General features: G+C 36.8%; 1 protein-coding gene across 8 annotated transcripts in view; it reads right to left on the reverse strand.

Annotated features, from left to right (window-relative positions):
* Positions 1-20,082, reverse strand: part of SLC4A10 (solute carrier family 4 member 10) — a 343,442-nt gene that overhangs the window by 9,421 nt on the left and 313,939 nt on the right. For all 8 annotated transcript variants that reach the window (XM_070804212.1, XM_070804218.1, XM_070804214.1 and 5 more), the window contains 5 exons: positions 19,408-19,659; positions 18,150-18,218; positions 11,500-11,673; positions 10,662-10,784; positions 636-703 (listed from right to left, as the gene is read on the reverse strand). In XM_070804212.1, the coding sequence (XP_070660313.1) occupies positions 636-703; positions 10,662-10,784; positions 11,500-11,673; positions 18,150-18,218; positions 19,408-19,659 (686 nt within the window). The remainder of the gene's footprint in view (positions 1-635; positions 704-10,661; positions 10,785-11,499; positions 11,674-18,149; positions 18,219-19,407; positions 19,660-20,082) is intronic.

Below are 20,082 nucleotides of genomic sequence, written 5' to 3' on the forward strand. Positions count from 1 at the left end.
GCTTTTTTCTTGGCATGGCCCTAAATTATCCTTAAGCACTTTGGGATCATATATATATAATTTTTTGCCAAATACTTTCAAACGTTTTTATTATAACTTAGAGGAGTTTGCTTTTTTTGCTATGTCTCTGCACATGAAGAAGATTAGCATATTTTGGAGAGTTACATAAATATTTCCTAAAATTACTAGTATAACTGAATCCTTCAATTCAGGAAATAGATTATCTCTTTGGAAGTGTCTTTCAGTAGGGGTAAATCCTATGTTTTTCCCAGAGTTCAAACATTTACAAGTGATGGCTTTAGTGAATACCTAACTCATTTATTCCAGAATTGAATACTGATCTGTCTTCAGGTGCTACTTTAAGAGAATATGAAAGAACTTTCATGCTTATTATAAAATACGAGACCTAAGAGAACAGTTTCCCACCTCACTTCATTTTAAGCTACTTAGCCAGAGTCACGCGGCTTCTGGTGGCAAAACTGGGGCAGGATAATCTAACACCCAGTTTCAGTTCTTTCCACTCTAACAACTTCAACAAACCTCAGTAGGAATCCACACACATGAAATTCTCAAGTAGCATATATAACAACATATTACATTACTCCAGTTGGTATGTTTTTACATTTATATCTTACCTATAGTGCCCTTCCAGTGGGAGCTGTACTGTGCCTTCATCTTCCATAGCTAGCATACTTTGTTCTTCCTGGAAAGACAAATGTAAAATATACAATGTGAATCTGATGAGCCTCCATTTTACATTAAAGGAGAAACAGAAATTAATATTTCACTATCTCATTAACCTCAGAATCTTCCACTTTGTTTGCATTTATTAATGCTAGCACAGGTCCTTCCAATAAAGTATCAGCTACCAAGAACAGAAGTAATTAATGAGAGTCTCATACCACAAAGCAATTTAAATGCTAACAACAATCTCCTTCATGTCATTCAATATAAAATATGGTTAATTTCCAAGCAGATTAAAACAAAAATCTAAATTTTACAAGGACAAATGTACTGGTAATCATTTTCATTATTGTAAAGTTGAAATTACATTCCCAGAATGCTCTATTAGAAAGCAAAAGAGACATATTTAATAGAGCAGTGGTTCTCAAACTTTCGTTTACACCAGAATCATCTGGAAGGTTTATTAAACATATAGATTACTGGGCTGTACCTCGAGTCTGATTCAGTCGATTTGGAGTAGGGCCTAAGTACACATCTTGGGTGATGCTGATTATGCTGGTCTGAAGACCACACTGAGAACCATTGCTCTAGAGACTTGGTAACAGACAGTAGAAGATATCTCCCTGAATGGACCAGAACACAGGAGTACTTTCCACTTAAGACTCATTATACGTTTTTGTTTTAGGCCTCAGATTTCTTCTTTAATGCAATATTCCACCCTTCTCCAAAGGGTAGAAATGTTTCATATATTCATTTCTTCATTTATAAAGTCCATACAGTCAAAGTTATAGTTTTTCTAGTAGTCACGTACGGATGTGAGAGTTGGACCATAAAGAAGGCTGAGTGCCAAAAAATTGATGCTTTCAAACTGTGGTGCTGGAAAAAACTCTTGAGAGTCCCTTGGACAGCAAGGAGACCAAATCAGTTAATCCTAAAGGAAATCAACCCTGAATATTCATTGGAAGGACTGATGCTGAAGCTGAAGCTCTGATACCCTGGCCACCTGATAAGAAGAGCTGACTCACTGGAAAAGACCCTGATGCTGGGAAAGACTGAACGTAAAAGAAGAAGAAGGCAGCAGAGGATGAGATGGTTGGATGGCATCACAGACTCAATGGACATGAGTTTGAGCAAACTCCAAAAGATAGTGAGGGACAGGGAAGCCTGGTGTGCTGAATTTCATAGGGTCACAAAGAGTCAGACATAACTTAGCAATTGAACAACAAACGTTTTAAAAGTATATCTTTGGGATGAAGATAAACTTATGTAGCATGAAACACCCTAGTTTAATTTACAATAATGTTATCATTAGCCTTTTTCCATGTATCAAAAATTAAATGTAGTTTCTACAGATTATAGCTCCTATTTCATGCATTTATTTTCAAATGGGTCAATTAGGAATGTTCAAGTTTAGAAAACTATTTGGGGCCATTTAAAACTGTTAGAATTATTGGCCCTAACTCGAGAAATGAAATTTTAAGTTGTGGAGAGATGAAGAGCTAGGTCATTTTCCTGACCAAATGGGAACTGAAGAGAGAAAAAAAGAAAGGCCCTGGAGGGTCATCACTTTCCCTCTTTCAGTAGCTTAGCAGAAGCTAGGCTGGTCTAAATCAGCTTTGGTTGATGTCATTTTTCCTGGCATACAAGACTATTCCCTAGGGTCCTCAACTTGCATACAGCCTAGTCTGAAGAACCACTGCCATATTTATTGATACTTAAAGAAATGGTGTTTTCTACCTCCTCTTCAGCTAGCCTACGAATTTATGAGGCAATGTGGTGGCAGGTCTTGTTTCTCTCTTGAAATGCTCTCTGTACAGACCTAACCTGTGACCAGGCAGGCTCCCCTCTGCTGAGCCCTCAGCCTCTGCTGAGGCCTTAGCCCTAAGGCCTTAGGCCTTAGAATACTTCTGCCCAACCTATGCTATGTAATAAAGGAGAGGTCAGGGGACTGTATGGGATCTGCTATTTCTCTGCTTAGAAGCTACCCTCCCAACCAACCCAGTGTTATATCTGTAGTCTGTGATACTATTGACATGTAGCTGTTATCCCTTTGCATTATGGGAATTTATTCTATTCTCTTTCTCTGTTACATTTCAAGGAAAATTTTCCTTTGAAGACCTCTCAGATATATATTATTTCTTATGTATTATGCCTGTTCCTCATGTTATGTGGAGGAACATACTCAAAGTGAGTAGACAGTATCATTGGTTTGAGTTATGTATTTAAGCACTTGTGCAGAGCTAATCTGTAGTCTAAAATGACCCACACCTTGCAAATGGATTAGTTTCTATATATGGAAATGATACATGGACCATATTAATTTATATGCACACCACTGAGGCCATGGGTAGAACACATTTATCCTTTCAGGAATAAAAGGTTACTTTTTCTATAGAAAAGGTTATCTTAATGCACATGTGAAAGTGAAAGTTGCTCAGTCGTGTCTGACTCTTTGTGACTCCATGGACTATACGGTCCATGGAATTCTCCAGGCCAGAATACTGGAGTGGGTAGTCTTTCCCTTCTCCAGGGGATCTTCCCAAGCCAGGGATCAAACCCAAGTTTCCCACATTGCGGGCAGATTCTTTACCAGCTGAGACACAAGAGAAGCTCAAGAACACTGGAGTGGGTAGCCTATCCCTTCTCCAGCAGATCTTCATGACCCAGGAATCGAACTGGGGTCTCCTGCATTGCAGGCGGATTCTTTACCAACTGAGCTATCAGGGAAGCCCTGATGATGCACATGGAGGGACATAGAGAGAAAATAATCAGCAATCCCCAATGCTGTTTAAGTAAAACCAATAGAAGCAAAATGTAATTCTTTTCTTGGTTGTCCACTGAAAGGTAAGATTGGTATGTAGTATCTTTTCTGACCAACTCATAATAAAATGTAGAGAAGCCAGGTAGAAAGGTTTAATAAAGAGTAAAAATTGGGGGGAAAAAAAAGAACTGAAGAGAACAACGGTGCCATCAATGCCTGGATTACCTGGCAGCAGAAAACGAAGGCTCAAGATTCAATCTAACAGCAAAAAATTGGATCAAAGCTTTGGGAACAATTTTGTTTTTTCCTCAGATGATTTTCCACTTTTCTCTCAAATTACTTTCAATAATTATTTTGCACTCTGTGGCTTGTTAGCATGTGTGGGCTTTATACTAGTCATAATTCTATCCAAACAAAAACTCATCACCTCTAAAGATAGCATTTCCAAGCCATGCTTATCTGAAGAGAAGGGTGGCGGAGCAGCCGCTGCCTTCAGTGCCAGAAGGAAGCTGGGTGGGCCCCAGAGCTTGGGGATAGAGGGCCGGCTGCATCCCAGGCAGCTCTGTGAGGAAGCCAAAAATTGAGACTTTCTGGGGAGGAGCAGTCAAATCAGGCACTAGCCGTCACGACAATCACAACCTCTTTTATCTCCATGATACAAGGAAAGAGAGAGAAAGCAAAAAGCTTACTGGGTATCCTTAACTTTGTTAGTCTGAAATATCCTAAAATGAGTTCCATTCAGCATTTCATTTACACAGTGTCCATCAAAAATCTGCTGAGTTCTACAAGGATCATGATCAAAGTTTACCAAAGAGCACTTGAGGGGGTTTTGCCAATTTGACTACAGGAATGTTCACAGTCTGATTTGAGAACACCAACTTTTCATTCAGATAGCCAAATGTTCTGATATTAAACAAGTGAAGGACAGTTGATTCTATACCCAGGAAAAAGCAGAAATACAGAGGCTTAAAAATGAATCTCTTCAACAGCACTCAAACATTTACTGGGTATGAATCATGTGCTAAGCACGCAGTGAATAAAAAGAATAATTCAGGAGCTATTCATGAATCCAATAAGCAAATACATATTAAGCATGATTTCATGACAGGTTTTATGCTAGGTACTGGGCATACAACAATGAAAATAGAGTCATAAACCTTACTCTTAGAGGACAAGAAGGATCACTGTAAAAAGAATAGAACAAGAGGCAGTGGTATCTGGGCCAGTCTCATTTGATCAGTTTGGTAATAGAAAGGAAGAAATTTAAGTAGGAAGAAACAAGGTAATAAAAGGTAGGAATAAATAAGACATGTTTTCACAATAACGAACAACTAGCCTGGCTGGGGCAAAAGGCCTGTGCTAAGTAGAAAAGGAAATTAAAATCAGACATAAATTGTGGTATGCTTTGATGATGTATTTACATATAAAGTTAGATAATGAATCTGATGGAGAAGACAATGGCACCCCACTCCAGTACTTTGCCTGGAAAATCCCATGGACAGAGGTGCCTGGTAGGCTGTAGTCCATGGGGTCGCTAAGAGTCGGACACAACTGAGCGACATCACTTTCAATTTTCACTTTCATGCATTGGAGAAGGAAATGGCAACCCACTCCGGTGTTCTTGTCTGGAGAATCCCAGGGACGGGGGAGCCTGGTGTCTGCCGTCTATGGGGTCGCACAGAGTTGGACACGACTGAGGTGACTTAGCAACAGCAGCATGAATCTGAATTATGGTTTGTGATAGTGTGAAAAATACAATTCATATATTATGATATCTAACAAATGCTCTACCTTTAGTGAAACAGATAGCATTCTTCATGTAAAGTCTGTATCTATGGAGGAGTCCTCAAACAGCTCAAAGTACAAACAACAGCAGCACAGAGCCAATGTTCACAAAGGTGTCTAGAGTATTAAACATTCAGCAATTTTAAAATGGAAGGAAATTCAGAAATCAAGTTCAACCCCTTTAATTTCATGCAAGAGAACATGAAATGCAACAGAACGCATGAAGTGCCTGAGCATCTCCTTCCTCATTACTAATAGGATAGATAATGCTGCAAACATCACACACACACACACACACACACACACACATACATACACACCCCTAGAATTATTTGTAAACCATAAAATACTATAAGAGATATTCCTTAAGACTTCCAATATGCAGAAGAGCCAATACATACAACTACTCTCTTGAACGATGAAAACTGAAAAGAAAAAAAAAGCGGGGAGGAGGAGTAGTCCATATAGAATTCATATAAACAGATGGAGGCAACATACGTTTTTCATCAGCATATTTGATTCAGTTTCTCTAATTGACTTATCAAAATTATTATAAAATAAAAAAATTCTGACAGAGTAACTCTGGATTTAGAGGAATATATTCTGGTGATACAGAGTCTGGGGGTTTAGGAAAGGTCATACCTCAAATTTCAGAACTCATGAGAATCACCTGGAGATCTTGTTAACACAGATTTCTGGGCCCATATCCAGAGTTTTGATTCAGTAGGTCTGGAGTAGGGTCCAAGAATTCAGATTTATGACAAGTTGACAGGTGTTGGCTGATACAGCAGAGATCCTAGGACCACACTTTGAAAACCACTGCTTGAGGAAGAATAATATGCTTGCCTTGCTCTGAGATTCAACTAGAAGTAAGATTTGCCTGTACAATTAGGCCATGCTTCCTAAATCCACAACTGATGCTGATCTTTCTTAGCATAAGATATGCTCTCTAATATGTATAATCTTGGCCTTGCTCACGAGCCTGCTTCAGACAGATCGTAAGTCCCACTTGCACCCCTCCATTTCTTCCCCATAGCATATATGTTGGAGTGAACCTCCCACAAACCAAGAGATGTCAATATCATGATCACTGAGCAGAGCTGAATTTCTAGGATTTATCTAACATTAACCTCCTCTTCCCTCACTGAGGAGCAAACATTCTGCTGGGCTTTCTGCTTTATCAGCAGCCCTTTTGTCAAATGTGTACAATGTCCTAGAGAATACTGAAGTAGGAAGTAAAGTGTGTTGGTACTCTGAGCACATTTGGACATCCAGAATTTGATTCTGCAGTCTTCCCTTTACACAGAGCAATGTGCAAAATGTCAGGGTTCCAATATTCATTTCTATCCTGATTATAATCCTTTCTTTCTAAAAACTGAACCATATGCATATGCATATGCATGAAGTACATGAAAATTTGGAACAGAAGCTCTGCGACCTTGGACTGGCCTGTGTAGCTATTTATTCTGCTTAACTCATTATTGAATTTTAAGGTCAAACTAATGTTTTCTCAATGCCATAAGACCAGAAGTGGGCTACTGATAGTAAAGCCCTGAAAGATAAAGGTACAAGCTTGTAACTATCATCAAAAGGACAAGAGGTGAGTCTACTTAAAATTCAAATCTCAGTGAGCTGAGACATTTCTGCTCTTTACCATCTTTCTGGATCACAATGAGAGTTACTCAATTAATCTAAGTAATTGCAGAAATGCAACATTTTGTGTAGAACTTGTTCATTTACCACATTCATGTAAATGTCTTCTCCAGTCTTCTCCTGGAAGACTGGGCCTTGGTATAAGATGCTACAGTAAGATCACACTCTTCAGTGGAGTCCATAAGCCTCAAGCAAATGAAATACCGAAATCTGGGTTACCAAGTAGAAAATCAACCAGAATTTTAGTTTCAGTATGCTGCTGCTGCTAAGTCGCTTCAGTTGTGTCCGACTCTGTGCGACCCCATAGACAGCAGCCCACCAGGCTCTGCCATCCCTGCGATTCTCCAGGCAAGAATACTGGAGTGGGTTGCCATTTCCTTCTCCAATGCATGAAACTGAAAAGTGGAAGTGAAGTCGCTCAGTTGTGTCCGACTCTTTGCAACCCCATGGACTGCAGCCCACCAGGCTCCTCTGTCCATGGGGTTTTCCAGGCAAGAGTACTGGAGTGGGTTGCCATTGCCCTCTCCGAGTTTCAGTATAATCCTTCTTAAATCTTCCTACTCTCTATACTGATCATATTCTTTTAATACTAATTCCAGGTTAGAAAGTTAATATCTTTAAATTATACTTTCTCTCTTCAGTTGTCAAATGTAGAATTATCTTTCGTTGCACTGGTCCAAACTATATTTTAATGTCCTACTATGGATTATTTCATGACTGTATTATTGATTTACTTGTTTCTTTATAAGTACTGAGGATCACATTAAAGTGTATCATATTAATCTAATTGAGAATTTAAAGGTCTGTAAACCTACCTGATTAATGTATTGCAAGGCATTTTCCTTTACTTTTTGTCATACTCTGAACTGAAGGATACAGCTGTAACTTTTCCTCAATAAATCCTTTATCTCTTTTTGAATCCTTTTAGAAAATACTTAGAAGATTTAGTAATATTAATTACTTCTAAATTATTTACCTACATAATCATAAAACAATCAATAACCATTGGTATATAATGAGTCTATAATGTAAAAAGATTAGAAGCTCATTCCATAGCATCTCTGCCTATCTGAAGTTACTAAATTCCAAAATGGACATATGGCACACATACATATGAGTACCATACATATGCAGCTATGTGAATGGTTCTCAGCAATGGAAATAGCATATTCTAATACATTTATGATTACTGTCAAATTTGCTTTCTCCTATTTCACAGACATATAAAGGAAGAATATGAAATTTTCTTTGAATGAAAAAAGGGAAGAAATATTAAGCATAATATATTGTATATATTATTCACATGGATCAAGCCAGTCAATCCTAAAGGAAATCAACCCTGAAAATTCATTGGAAGGACTGATGCTGAAGCTGAAACTCCAATATTTTGGTCATCTGATGCGAAGAGCCGACTCACTGGAAAAGAGTCTAATGCTGGGAAATACTGAAGACAAAAGGAGAATGGGGTGGCAGAGAATGAGATGGTTAGATAGCATCATCAACTTGATGAACACAAATCTGAGCAAACTTCAGGAGATAGTGGAGAACACAGGAGCCTGGTGTGCTACAGTCCATGGGGTTGCAAAGAGTAGGACACAGCTCAGTGATTGAAAGATGATAACAATTATATATACATGGTATTTTTCTTTTTACAAAGTTTTAGATGGGCAAGAATGCTCCATGGTACGGATATGGCATAACATGAATGCTGTAGAAGATATGATTGTATGCCTGGGGCTGTTGCTAGCTGATTCCTACAGAAGTAGTAAAGACATTTGACAGGAAATCAGAGCAGGAAAATAAGGCAAAATTACATTTACAAGTCACTGCATCAGAATACTTAACATTTTCATTATCAGGGAATCTAAGGAAAACCTTGTGGTCAATGAGTTTTGTATTCAAAGTTGTCTTCCTTAGAATTTGAAACTTCTTAGAAATTATTTTCAACCTAAATAAATTTTAATTATGTCAAGTATGAATAATTTAAGCCTTTAATATTTCTATACTCATATTCACTTTATTTACATTTATTTTATACCAAATTCTGTTGCATTTTTCTTGAATAGTACCTGAGGATGACAGCAAACCTTTAATAAAGCCCTAAAATCATATACAGATTATCCAAATACCCTAGTTAAAGCACTATTAAAATATCTCTCACACTTAAATGAGAGTATAAACTTAGAAAAGTAGTTAAAGCTTAGAAAAAACAGAAAAATAGTTAAAGCACTATTTTTTTTTAATTTCTCATACTTAAATATGAGTATATCAACCTTAGAAAAATAAAGATGCTTGATAACTTTATATTGACATTTTCAACATTATATCAGTATTACTTTTCATACAGTTCATGAGGTTCTTGAGGCAAGAATACTGGAGTGATTTGCCATTCCCTTAGTATGCCTAGAAGTATAATTCAAAGTATGCCTTCTACAACATATAGGACAAGCTCTTCACCATGGAAACGTGAAGAAATGCCAGTCACATATTATGTAGAGATGTTTGTAGAAACATCTGAGCAGAAATCCCATTAGACTTCATGGCCTAATCTGGACTCATCTAATGGTTAAGTAAAACCTAAGACCATTGAAATGTTTGCAAACAAATTCCTCAGAAGAAAGAGGAATATGCCCATGGCTTGAGAAAATATACCACAGAGAGGAAACCAAATACATTTACTGACTGCTTTGTAGAACAAAAAAGGGAGGGAATAATGCACAAGTCTCACTAAGTATTTTCTTTCAAATTCATTTCCAGTTATACAGAAATTTTGTTCTTCTGTTTTACAACTTATGGACTCAGTCATTCTGCTAAATGATGTACTGGTCATTTTTTTTTCATTTATACTCTTTGCAATACTTTAAAAATATTATGACTACTAGCCTTCAAAATAGATCCAGATTTATACATGAATTTTAAATGTCATAAAACTTAAAACAAATTGTTTTAACATGTAAAACAGAATAGGATAAATCAGTAGTTTGTGAAAGTAATAAAATCCCCAAAGTTTCTCAAACAATATTTACTCAGTCCTAAAGCACTTTGAAAGATTGAGGGCAAGAGGAGAGGGGGACGACAGAGGATGAGATGGCTGGATGGCATCACCGACTCAATGGACATGACTTTGGGTAAACTCCGGGAGTTGGTGACGGACAGGGAGGCCTGGCGTGCTGTGGTTCATGGGGTTGTAAAGAGTCAGACACAACTGAGTGATTGAACTGAACTGAAAGCACTTTGAAAGAAAATCACACTTGACCTAACCAAAAGGCCAAGAAGTGATGAAAGCAAATCGGAGCAACATGCTTTCCTATTAAACATTTCATATATTTCAAGAATAACTATTCTATCTTTTAATTAGAATTAGAATCTTTTGAGTAAAACTTTGTTCCCTAGGAAAATACCAACAGTAATAATGTCTCTTTTTTTCCTTCTCACATATTCAACCAAAAATCAATCACTGTTTGATCACAATTTGGAAACAGTTAAGGATCAGCAAGTTTCTGCCATCCTAAGGGGAGGAATCAGAAAAATAAACCTTATAATTCGAAGGATAATGAAGTACAAAGTATTTGCATATTTCACTAGAGTTTGCTCATATAAGACATGTGCTCTCTCTGTTCAAGTTTCAGCTTTATGATTTTACACACTCATCTTTCAAAGTAGTCCACCTGTGCTTGTTAGTAATCACTAAAGAGAAACACAATAATTTATTTTGCAAAGCTGTTACTGTGCATGTGTTGCTTTTTCTTTATAAGATATTGATTTTGCTCTGACTTACTTCTTTTTCAGCATCTTCTAGTTTCTTTTTCTTACTCTCAGGCATTAAATCATCCAACCAGCTGAGTTCCCGTTTGGTAAACAAAAAGTCCATCAATTTTCTTACAAATACCAGAGCTAACACCTGAAGGAAATAATAAAAGATGTTAAAACAAGGAAAAAATATAAATGGGAGATTTAGATTTGTTTGTTTTTTTGGTAGAAACAAGTCAACTAAAATTAGGTCTGATATTAAAGTGAAATTTTGATATATGTGTGTATAATAGATATTGTCTAACTTTTGCTTCCTTCAATTTCTTTTCTTACCACATCTCCAGAATAGTGGCTATGATTCTACCCATTATAGGAGGCATTTAAAGAAGCAATGAAAAAAACTATATTTTTGACCATTTCCTTAAAAACACTTTAAGAATATTAAACCTTTAATACCTATGCTGATAATATTTTAATCATTTATAGTCATTCAAATTCTAGTACTTTAGCTTTGAAATACTTAAAACTCATCTAAAATATTTAATAAAATTTAATTTTAAAAGTTTCCTTAACTTTTCAGATTTGCTAGTATATCTTTAAAGTTAAATTGTGCAAGTTTACATTTTCTACCCAACTTTAATTAATTCAAACTAATGTTCAGAATGATAGAGATAAAACTAGTATGAATCACTGAAATTCATATATAATCTAAAACCCAATCTTAATTACTAGTTTTAGTGGCTAAAGTTTATACCAAGGTTTCCAATAACTGTTCAAAATTATTCTATTGTTCCAATTTGTTCATGGATTTTTAGTGAGAGCAGAAAATCAGAAGGAGAAAAAGAGCTGACTTAGAAGTTTCATACCATCATGGGAAAGACAATAGCAGCTCGTGAAACTTTTATTATCCACAAAAGGCCGAGGCAACTCATCTGAATAACTGTGAAGAGATGGACTTTTCGAAGTGGCACATGCCTTAGATATATAAAATCTGGTTGATGTTTTGCAGGCATCCAGAAGAGCTTTATTCTATCAAAGAACTAAAAGATAAACAGACTAAATTGCTTTTTACAGACAACAATAAAAGTAGGACAAGTAAATGTATAATATAGTCCAATATATGGTACATCTAGATCACACTTCCATTGACATCTGGGCGTCAGGACTACGCGATTGTTAAGTGTACATTCTGAAAGACCACAACTTCAGTTTTATAATATCCCATATTTTCTCAAATGTGGATACAGGTTATAATTAAGAGAGTTTAATAACACTGATGCCAATGCTAAACATTGCTCCCTCACAGAGTATAGCCTTGAGACAAAACATAATCATCACCCTTGTCTTCATCATCACCTGTCAATTTCTTCCTTTACTTGTCCTTTAAGTACTGGGGTTCCCTGCACCCTTCTTTACTGAGTATTTCATCCATAACCTCTGTTTCGGCTTTCACACACTTGCTAGGCTCCCAGCCCTCAGTCTCTACTGCAGCTCTTTCTGACTCGAGCTCTAGACTCACATGCAGCTGCTGTGTGGGATGTTCCTCCCTATTTTGATTCTGCTGTTTTGACCTTGCCACTCTCATCCCCATAAATGGTTTTGGTGCTGTTCCTAAAAATACAAATACCTTGGCCATAAAGATTTAACCTAGATGAATTGTTATTAATAAAGGATTTCCAGAGCAAATTTTAACAGTTTAATTTATTGATCAGTTTCCTCTACTACACTGTCAAATCATTTATATATATTTTCAATTGTATCTTATTAACATTATTTTCATCTGGATCAAGATTATTCCTGTTTAAACTTTATCATAAAGACAGTACATTATTTTTGGACTAGATATTATTTTAATAGCTTTGACATTTTTACCCATCAAAGTTAATTTTATCAATTCAAATTTTATAGATTAAGTGTCCACAAGAATGTGAAATCTTCAATCATATTTTACTTAACAAAATGTACTGCATGTTAGCTTTGTTTTATGCAGATCATTTTGTTTAATTTTTCTCAGGCCAAATTTTACAGTTTTCAGTGTTTCCAACAAGAAGTGATGATTTAGAAAATGACAGTTTCAATCACTGTCAGTTCTATTTTATACAATGGAATATCTCCTATGTGTTTTAAGAGTAACATTAGATTTAGTCCTTAGCTAATTTATATGAGAATATTGTAAGCAATCTTCACCAAATTTTCCAAAATTACTCGAATACGCCGAGGAACAAAAATGCCCATAGAGTCAAATGGGTGTCAGTGTAGAGTCCAGAGAAGGCAATGGCACCCCACTCCAGTACTCTTGCCTGGAAAATCCCATGGACGGAGGAGCCTGGTGGGCTGCAGTCCAGGGGGTCGCAGAGAGTCGAACACGACTGAGCAACTTCACTTTCACTTTTCACTTTTATGCATTGGAGAAGGAAATGGCAACCCACTCCAGTGTTCTTGCCTGGAGAATCCCAGGGACGGGGGAGCCTGGTGGGCCGCCGTCTATGGGGTCGCACAGAGTCGGACACGACTGAAGCAACTTAGCAGCAGCAGCAGCAGTGTAGTGTCATACATCATGTTTTACTGACACCTTCTCATATCCCCAATTCAACACGTTCCTTCTGTTTTTACCTGTCTTATGGCACAGCATGACCTTCCCTGGGGCATCTAAACCAGAATCACACATAATTGAGTCCATCCAGTGTCCATTTATTTAGTCATATTCATTTACACCTTCCAAAAAATTTGTTGAAAACCTATGCAGAGTACTAAGTGCTGAATTAGTTCCTGGTTTGTCCCTCTCTATGTTGTCCACAAATATTTCACTGGGTCTTTTTATCTCTAACTCCTAAATATCTCTTAAAATTACATGTCATTAAATAAATAAAACTCAGTGCATGGTGGAGATAGGAATAGGGAAAAAATAAAGTTAAATCCTCAGGGCTATAAATGAATGTTTCAATTTCTATAGAACTAATTTTTTCCCCAGCTACCATTTCTCCATGTGTGAAGTTATGTTATTGCATAACTGTACTTCAGTGTGTGGGTGATTCCATTGTTATTGCTTAAATGGCACATTTGCTTTACTTTGGATCCTTAAAGTGTTGGAATGAATATAAATGTGGTTATATATCTGAGTACAGAAACAGCGTTCATAAGAACACTATGTTCTGTTTTTCCTGCCATGTTGCACAATAAGAAACCTAGATAAATTTCTTAATATTGCCAAACAGGTAATATACAAGATTCTTCGAACAAACGGGGTAACAAATTAACACGTTTCTTGAACTGCTTATATTCTGCACATTTTTAATTATTACTGCTCAAGTACCTAATGATAGTCATGATAAATGTATTCTGAGTTTTGCATGTACCTTTGATCTTGTCCTAATATCAGCATCCCATTTCTCCATACAGTTAGCCACAATATTCCAAATAGGAATTTCAGTTCCCTGAGTTCAGGGCTCACTTAAATTTTCACTAACTCTGTTTCTTAGTGTGAGACCCTATTTGCTGTTTCCTTTGTGCTATTTAGAACTCATTATACTTTTCTCATGGGTCTTTGATAATATTTTCCTCAACTTTCATTTGAAAGATTCACACCCCAAATAATTCCAAAATTTGACATTCTTGTTTAGTTCCAAAGCTCATGGGTATAATAAAATCATGTGAGTGGAATTAGGGGGGGAAATCTGTTGAAGCTATCAAAATGATTTTACTTTATTTCTTAAACTTCTGCTGCTGTATTTATGTGAGCCTGAGGCCTAATAATAAATACTTTTCACTTACAGACGAAATTAGTACTCATAGAACTTTTGCCAAAGGCAAAAAAAAAAAAAAACCCAGCAAAACAAATAAACAAAACCTCTTCAGCACTCTTCCCTATCTGTCTTACCAGACCAATTCTTTAAAAAAATTTTTTTCATACATAAAGTTATAAATGAACAAATTAAATGTAGTTAGAGTAAAATTAAATGCATAACACTTCTCAAGTGTTATAACAGTGAAACATTCAGTTATAACCCTAAGGATTGTACTTGATTTCTTAAGATTCAACACATCTTCTCCCAAGTTACTTTTACCCAGTATCAGGATGAACACACTCATCCTATCGACTTTGGGTGATTAGTGATCTTACAGTAACATCGTGTTAAAGTTCTATCTTGGTTCTGACATCCAATAGCATCCTCGGGCCTAAGAGGTTTTCTTCTCCCAAGGTCAGAAGCTGATTTATTATTTTTTCAGGAAAAGAGTTCCTGTACTGCCTGTCCCTCAGCGTTGAGAGTTTAGCCAAGATCTTCCACAGTGCTGCTGCCGCATCACACATTTTGTCCAATCAAGCAGGCTGTAGTGACCTTAAATAACCCTAGCCCCTCATGCAAGTGCATACCTTAGACAGCTACCCGCAGAGTCACAAGTAAATATAAGTTCCTAGTATAATTTCCCCAATGGTCCTTGTGATCAACAACCTCCTCTCCCTCCTCCTTATGTACCCCTTAGATAAGACCTCTGTAAAGCTCACCAAACCCTGCTCTTCCGATCTGAAGAGCCCAGTTTCAGCCTTAGCCAAGGAACCCCAAAGTGCTCCACCCACTGACCCTAATAAAGGCTCCTGCCCTAGGTCCTGTCTCTCTCTCTCTGTCTCCACTTTGTCTTGGTCTCCCCACGTGGCCCCTCAAGGCCAGGTCCTTCCTGTGAAGACCTATGAGTGATAAACTTTTCTATTTCTGTTTCTCTTGTGGTCTGTTGTTAAAGCGCCAGTTCACCATCTAACACCCTGTGCTCCACTTAAAAAGTGTTAATTTGACAAATTAATAACATTTAGTCAGATGACTGTTCCTTTATAGGTCACTGAACAGTAATGAGTCTATCTTGTCAAAGAAAAAATGGCAATTTATATTTTCTTTTAGCCAACAAAAATAAATTATACAATAAATAATCCTCAAACTAGTCTCCTTTTCAAGAAAATTTAAGTGTTTGGGAACAACAGTCTTGTTATAAAACAAGATTATTCAAAGGAAATTTTATTTATTTTTTTGTTTGCTAATGTATGTGTATTTAGTAGTATATTCATTTTTTAAAATTTAAATTTATATATTTTAATTGGAGGCTAATTACCTTACAATATTGTATTGGTTTTGCCATACATCAACATGAATCCGCCATGGGTAGAAATCTGTATTAGTTTCCTAGTGCTGCTGTAACAAATTATAACTCGGTGGCTTAAACAATAGAAATTTATTTTCTCACAGGTGTGGAGGCAAGAATTTCAAAATCGAGGTTTTGGTGGGGTCTTGTTCTGTCTGAAGGCTGAAGGGAAGAAAATTTTCTTGCCTCTTCCAGCTTGTTGGTTCCTGATATACCCTGACTTGTGGTGGCAAAATTCCAGTCTCTGCCTCGACCTTTATGTGGCTTTCTTCCCTGTGTCTCTGTGTCCTCTTGTCTTCTTATAAGGACTCCAGTCATTGGATTTAGGGTTCATGCTAAATTCAGGGTAAGCTCCTCTTGAAATCCATAACCGATTTTATCTGCAAAGACTTTATTTCCAAATAAGGTCACATTCTGAGATTCCAGGTGGATGTGCGGGAAAGGGGTACTATTCAACTCACTATAATAACATAAGCAGGAATAACTTGCCAACAGTCTCAGTAAAAATGTAAAATAATCTTGTGGCACTTAAAAAAAATGTTTTAAATTTTATTCATTTAATTTTGGGCTGCTCTGAGTCTTCATTGCTGCAGGCAGCTTTTCTCCAGTTGCAAGCTGGGGCTACTCTTTGTTGCAGAGCATGGGCTCTAGGGCACACAGGCTTCAGCAGCTGCAGCACACGGGCTCAGGAATTGCGACCTGAGGGCCGTAGAGCGCGGGCTCAATAGTTGTGGCGCACGGGCTTAGTGGCTCCATGGTATGTGAAATCTTCCCGAACCAAGGCTCAAACCAGTGTCCCCTGCACTGGCAGGCAGATTCTCATCCACTGTGCCACTAGGGAAGTTCCTCTTCTGGTATTTTTTAAATGCGTCCACAAATTCCTTGATATTATTCTCTTCAAGCGATGGAGTCTAAATTTCCCTCCTTGTGTGTGCCAACTGGCCACAATGACTGGCTTCTAACAAATATAAGAAAAGTGGAAGTGACCACGTGTGACTCTGTAGACTGTCAGTAGGCACAGTGACTTCAGCCTCACTCTGCCTCATATTTCTCATTCAGATGGAGGTTAGGGTCTCTGTTGTGATGACACTTAAGTGTCTCATGGAGAGGCCGCTTACCAATAGCCAGAGAGGCACTACCATCTCTTGCCCTCAGCATTGGGATAAGCCGTCTTGGATAAACACCTTCTAGTCCTATCCAAGCTTTCAAATGACTGCAGTTCTTGTCCACATCTTGCTAGCAGCCACATAAGGCATCTTGAGCCAAAATCACCCAGCTATTTTGTTTCCAAGTTTATGACCCACAGAAACTGTGAGATAATAAATGTTTACTGTTTTAAGCCAATAAGTTTTACAGCAATTTTTTAGGTAACAGTGGGAAATTAATGCAAAAATTGTTTTTATTTAACAAATAATTAAACAATCTATAAGGTTTTCCTTATTAATTTATAAAAATAATTCTACAAAGACAATTGCAATAATAACAGAAAAGCAAACATAAAAGGCAAAAATCACCCAGAATCTTATTACCTTAACAAATTGTTTTTCTTTCTACACCTTCCTTTTTAATCTACCCACACTCAGAGTTTCTTAAACCTGTGGTAGTTACAACTTGTTTTCTCATTTTTTCACCTCACATTTCACTTTGTCATAAGCATTTTTACTGTGTTATTTTTATGGTCATTGTATTTATCAATTTTAAATTACTTTATCAAATTTAAATTAACCATAGATTGCTTAATTATTTTACTGTTGTTGAGTAATTGTATTGTTTCCAGTATTTTGATAATATGTGTTACAAGGAACATCTTTGTGTATACTTTTTTTTACTATTTTCATTGATCCACATATATCATACAGTATCAAAGATTAAAAGCATTTTAATATTTTATATAGTTTTAAATATACTGATATCCTTTTCTAAAAGGATTATAAAGTATAAACTTTTTACAGTTTTAACATGTGTGTGTGTTAGTCACTCAGATGTCCAATTGTTTGCAACCCCATAGACTGTAGCCCGCCAGGCTCCTCTGTCCATGGGATGCTCCAGGCCAGAATACTGGAGTGGGTAGCCATTCCTGTCTCCAGGGGATCTTCCCAACCCAGGGATTGAACCTGGGTCTCCCACACTGCAGGCAGATTCTATACTGTGTGAGCTACCAGGGAAGCCCCACAGTTTCAATATACTAATAGTAAACAGAAGTACCCTCAGATTATGAACCATTTTTAAGAATTTTTTAAGACATTTAACTGTAGACTGAAAGCTACTCCTCAGATAATGACATTTTCTTAGCTCTCAAGTGACTTTGCATCAACAGGCCTTAAGATATGTCATCACAGCTTTACTGTAGATACTTTACTTACTATATTACTATAAAGTAATTTACCTGAATTCCTTTTAGTGATGAAGCACCCATATAAAGAAACACTCCATATAGCACTGGCATAGGAATAAACTGTAAAAGAACAATTAGAAAAAAGGCATAGGTTATTTTCAAATATAATGTGGTTGAGACATTTTGTACTTCCAAAGAAAAACACAGAAAGGTAAATATTTTAGAAGTATGGGGCAGAGCCAGAAGACACGGGCTCAAATCCCAGCTCTAGCACTTTTTAGCTGCATAGCCTCAGGTAAGTCACCTAAGCTTTCTGTGCCTTAGTTTCCCAATATCTAAACAGGGATAATAAGAAGTCTATTAGACATATTTAATAGGTCAACATCAATAAAATCACATGATGTATAATAAACAATTAATATCAAGTATATTTTGCTACATTAGGGAAATTTAAATGAATTCAATTATTTTAAATGAATTAAAATCCTTAAAATGAATTCAATTATTTTAAACATAAAAAAAAGTATATCCAATAACGATGTCCATGTAGTAGTTTTATGGAACATTTAAAATACAAAACTGTATATGTGGCCATGATCGTGGCACTGCTTATCTCTATGCCTCCCCCTTTACTGCTGCTGCTGCTGCTAAGTCGCTTCAGTCGTGTCCAACTCTGTGCAGACCCCATAGACGGCAGCCCATGAGGCTCCCCCGTCCCTGGGTTCTCTAGGCAAGAACACTGGAGTGGGTTGCCATTTCCTTCTCCAATGCATGAAAGTGAAAAGTGAAAGTGAAGTCGCTCAGTCGTGCCCAACTCTTAGCGACCCCATGGAGTGCAGCCTACCAGGCTCCTCCGTCCATGGGATTGTCCAGGCAAGAGTACTGGAGTGGGGTGCCATTGCCTTCTCCGTCCCCCTTTACTAAGTAATAGTAATTGCAAATGTATCTGTCCACTGACAAGAAATTAGAAACTTTCTTTTGTGTAGGCATACAGTAAACTCAGGTCACAAGTTAGTCAGAGATGAGTGACTGTTTCCCAGAACTTGATTACCATTTCAAAATTACAATAATAATTTATACATCAAATTTACTTGGCCAGATTAAATTTTTTACATACTTAAGGATTCTAAAATATAGCACGTAATTTCCCTTGGTAAGAAGCTATATAAACATGATAAAAAAAATTCATCACTTTCATCACATGCCATACAATATTTACAAATTGATGGCTTAGACTCAAATTAAATTTCTTAAAGAATAATATATATATTCTGCCTTTTCTCAAATTCACAAAGGGAGATTTCATTACCTTCAGAATACTAGTCATAAAGACTGATGAGCCCATGAGAATGAAAATCATAAGCCCAGTAACTCTTTGCTCCCGAATGCCAAGAAATTTGGGTTGTTCTCCTGGAGCTGAACATTCAGATTCCAGTTTCAGGCTGTTGACATGAGTGATGGAAAGGACAGTGGCAGCCACAAACCATGGCAGGCCCATGATGGAGCACACACCCAGCATGACAGCCACCATTAACAGATCCAGATGGTACCCACAACCTTTCTGTTAAGAGAAAGAAAACAGGATTCTCATTCCACCTGAATTTGGCATAAATACCGATGACACCACCACCACAGAACAGAAAAGAACAGAAAAGAGGTACTGTTTTGAATCTTATATAACTGATTCTGAAATGCAAAATAAATTAAAGATAAAAAGAGAATAGTCTCAAAATATACAGTCCACTTACAGAAAAGCTACAGATGTTCCTACTGTAATTATGATAATAGTGACTTCTACATATTTTAATAGATATAATTCTGGCTTACTGGTACATTAGTTTCCATTCTATTTCTACTGAACAGGTAAAGTCATTATCAAATACAGTCCCTTTACTTTGGTTCCTTAAATGGGCAGGCTAATTTGTAATTCATGTCTTTCATCATTAATTTATACAAAAAATTATTGAGCATCAATTATATATCA

This window comes from Bos indicus, chromosome 2 (genome assembly GCF_029378745.1).
Source record: "Bos indicus isolate NIAB-ARS_2022 breed Sahiwal x Tharparkar chromosome 2, NIAB-ARS_B.indTharparkar_mat_pri_1.0, whole genome shotgun sequence".
NCBI classification, from domain to species: Eukaryota; Metazoa; Chordata; class Mammalia; order Artiodactyla; family Bovidae; genus Bos; species Bos indicus.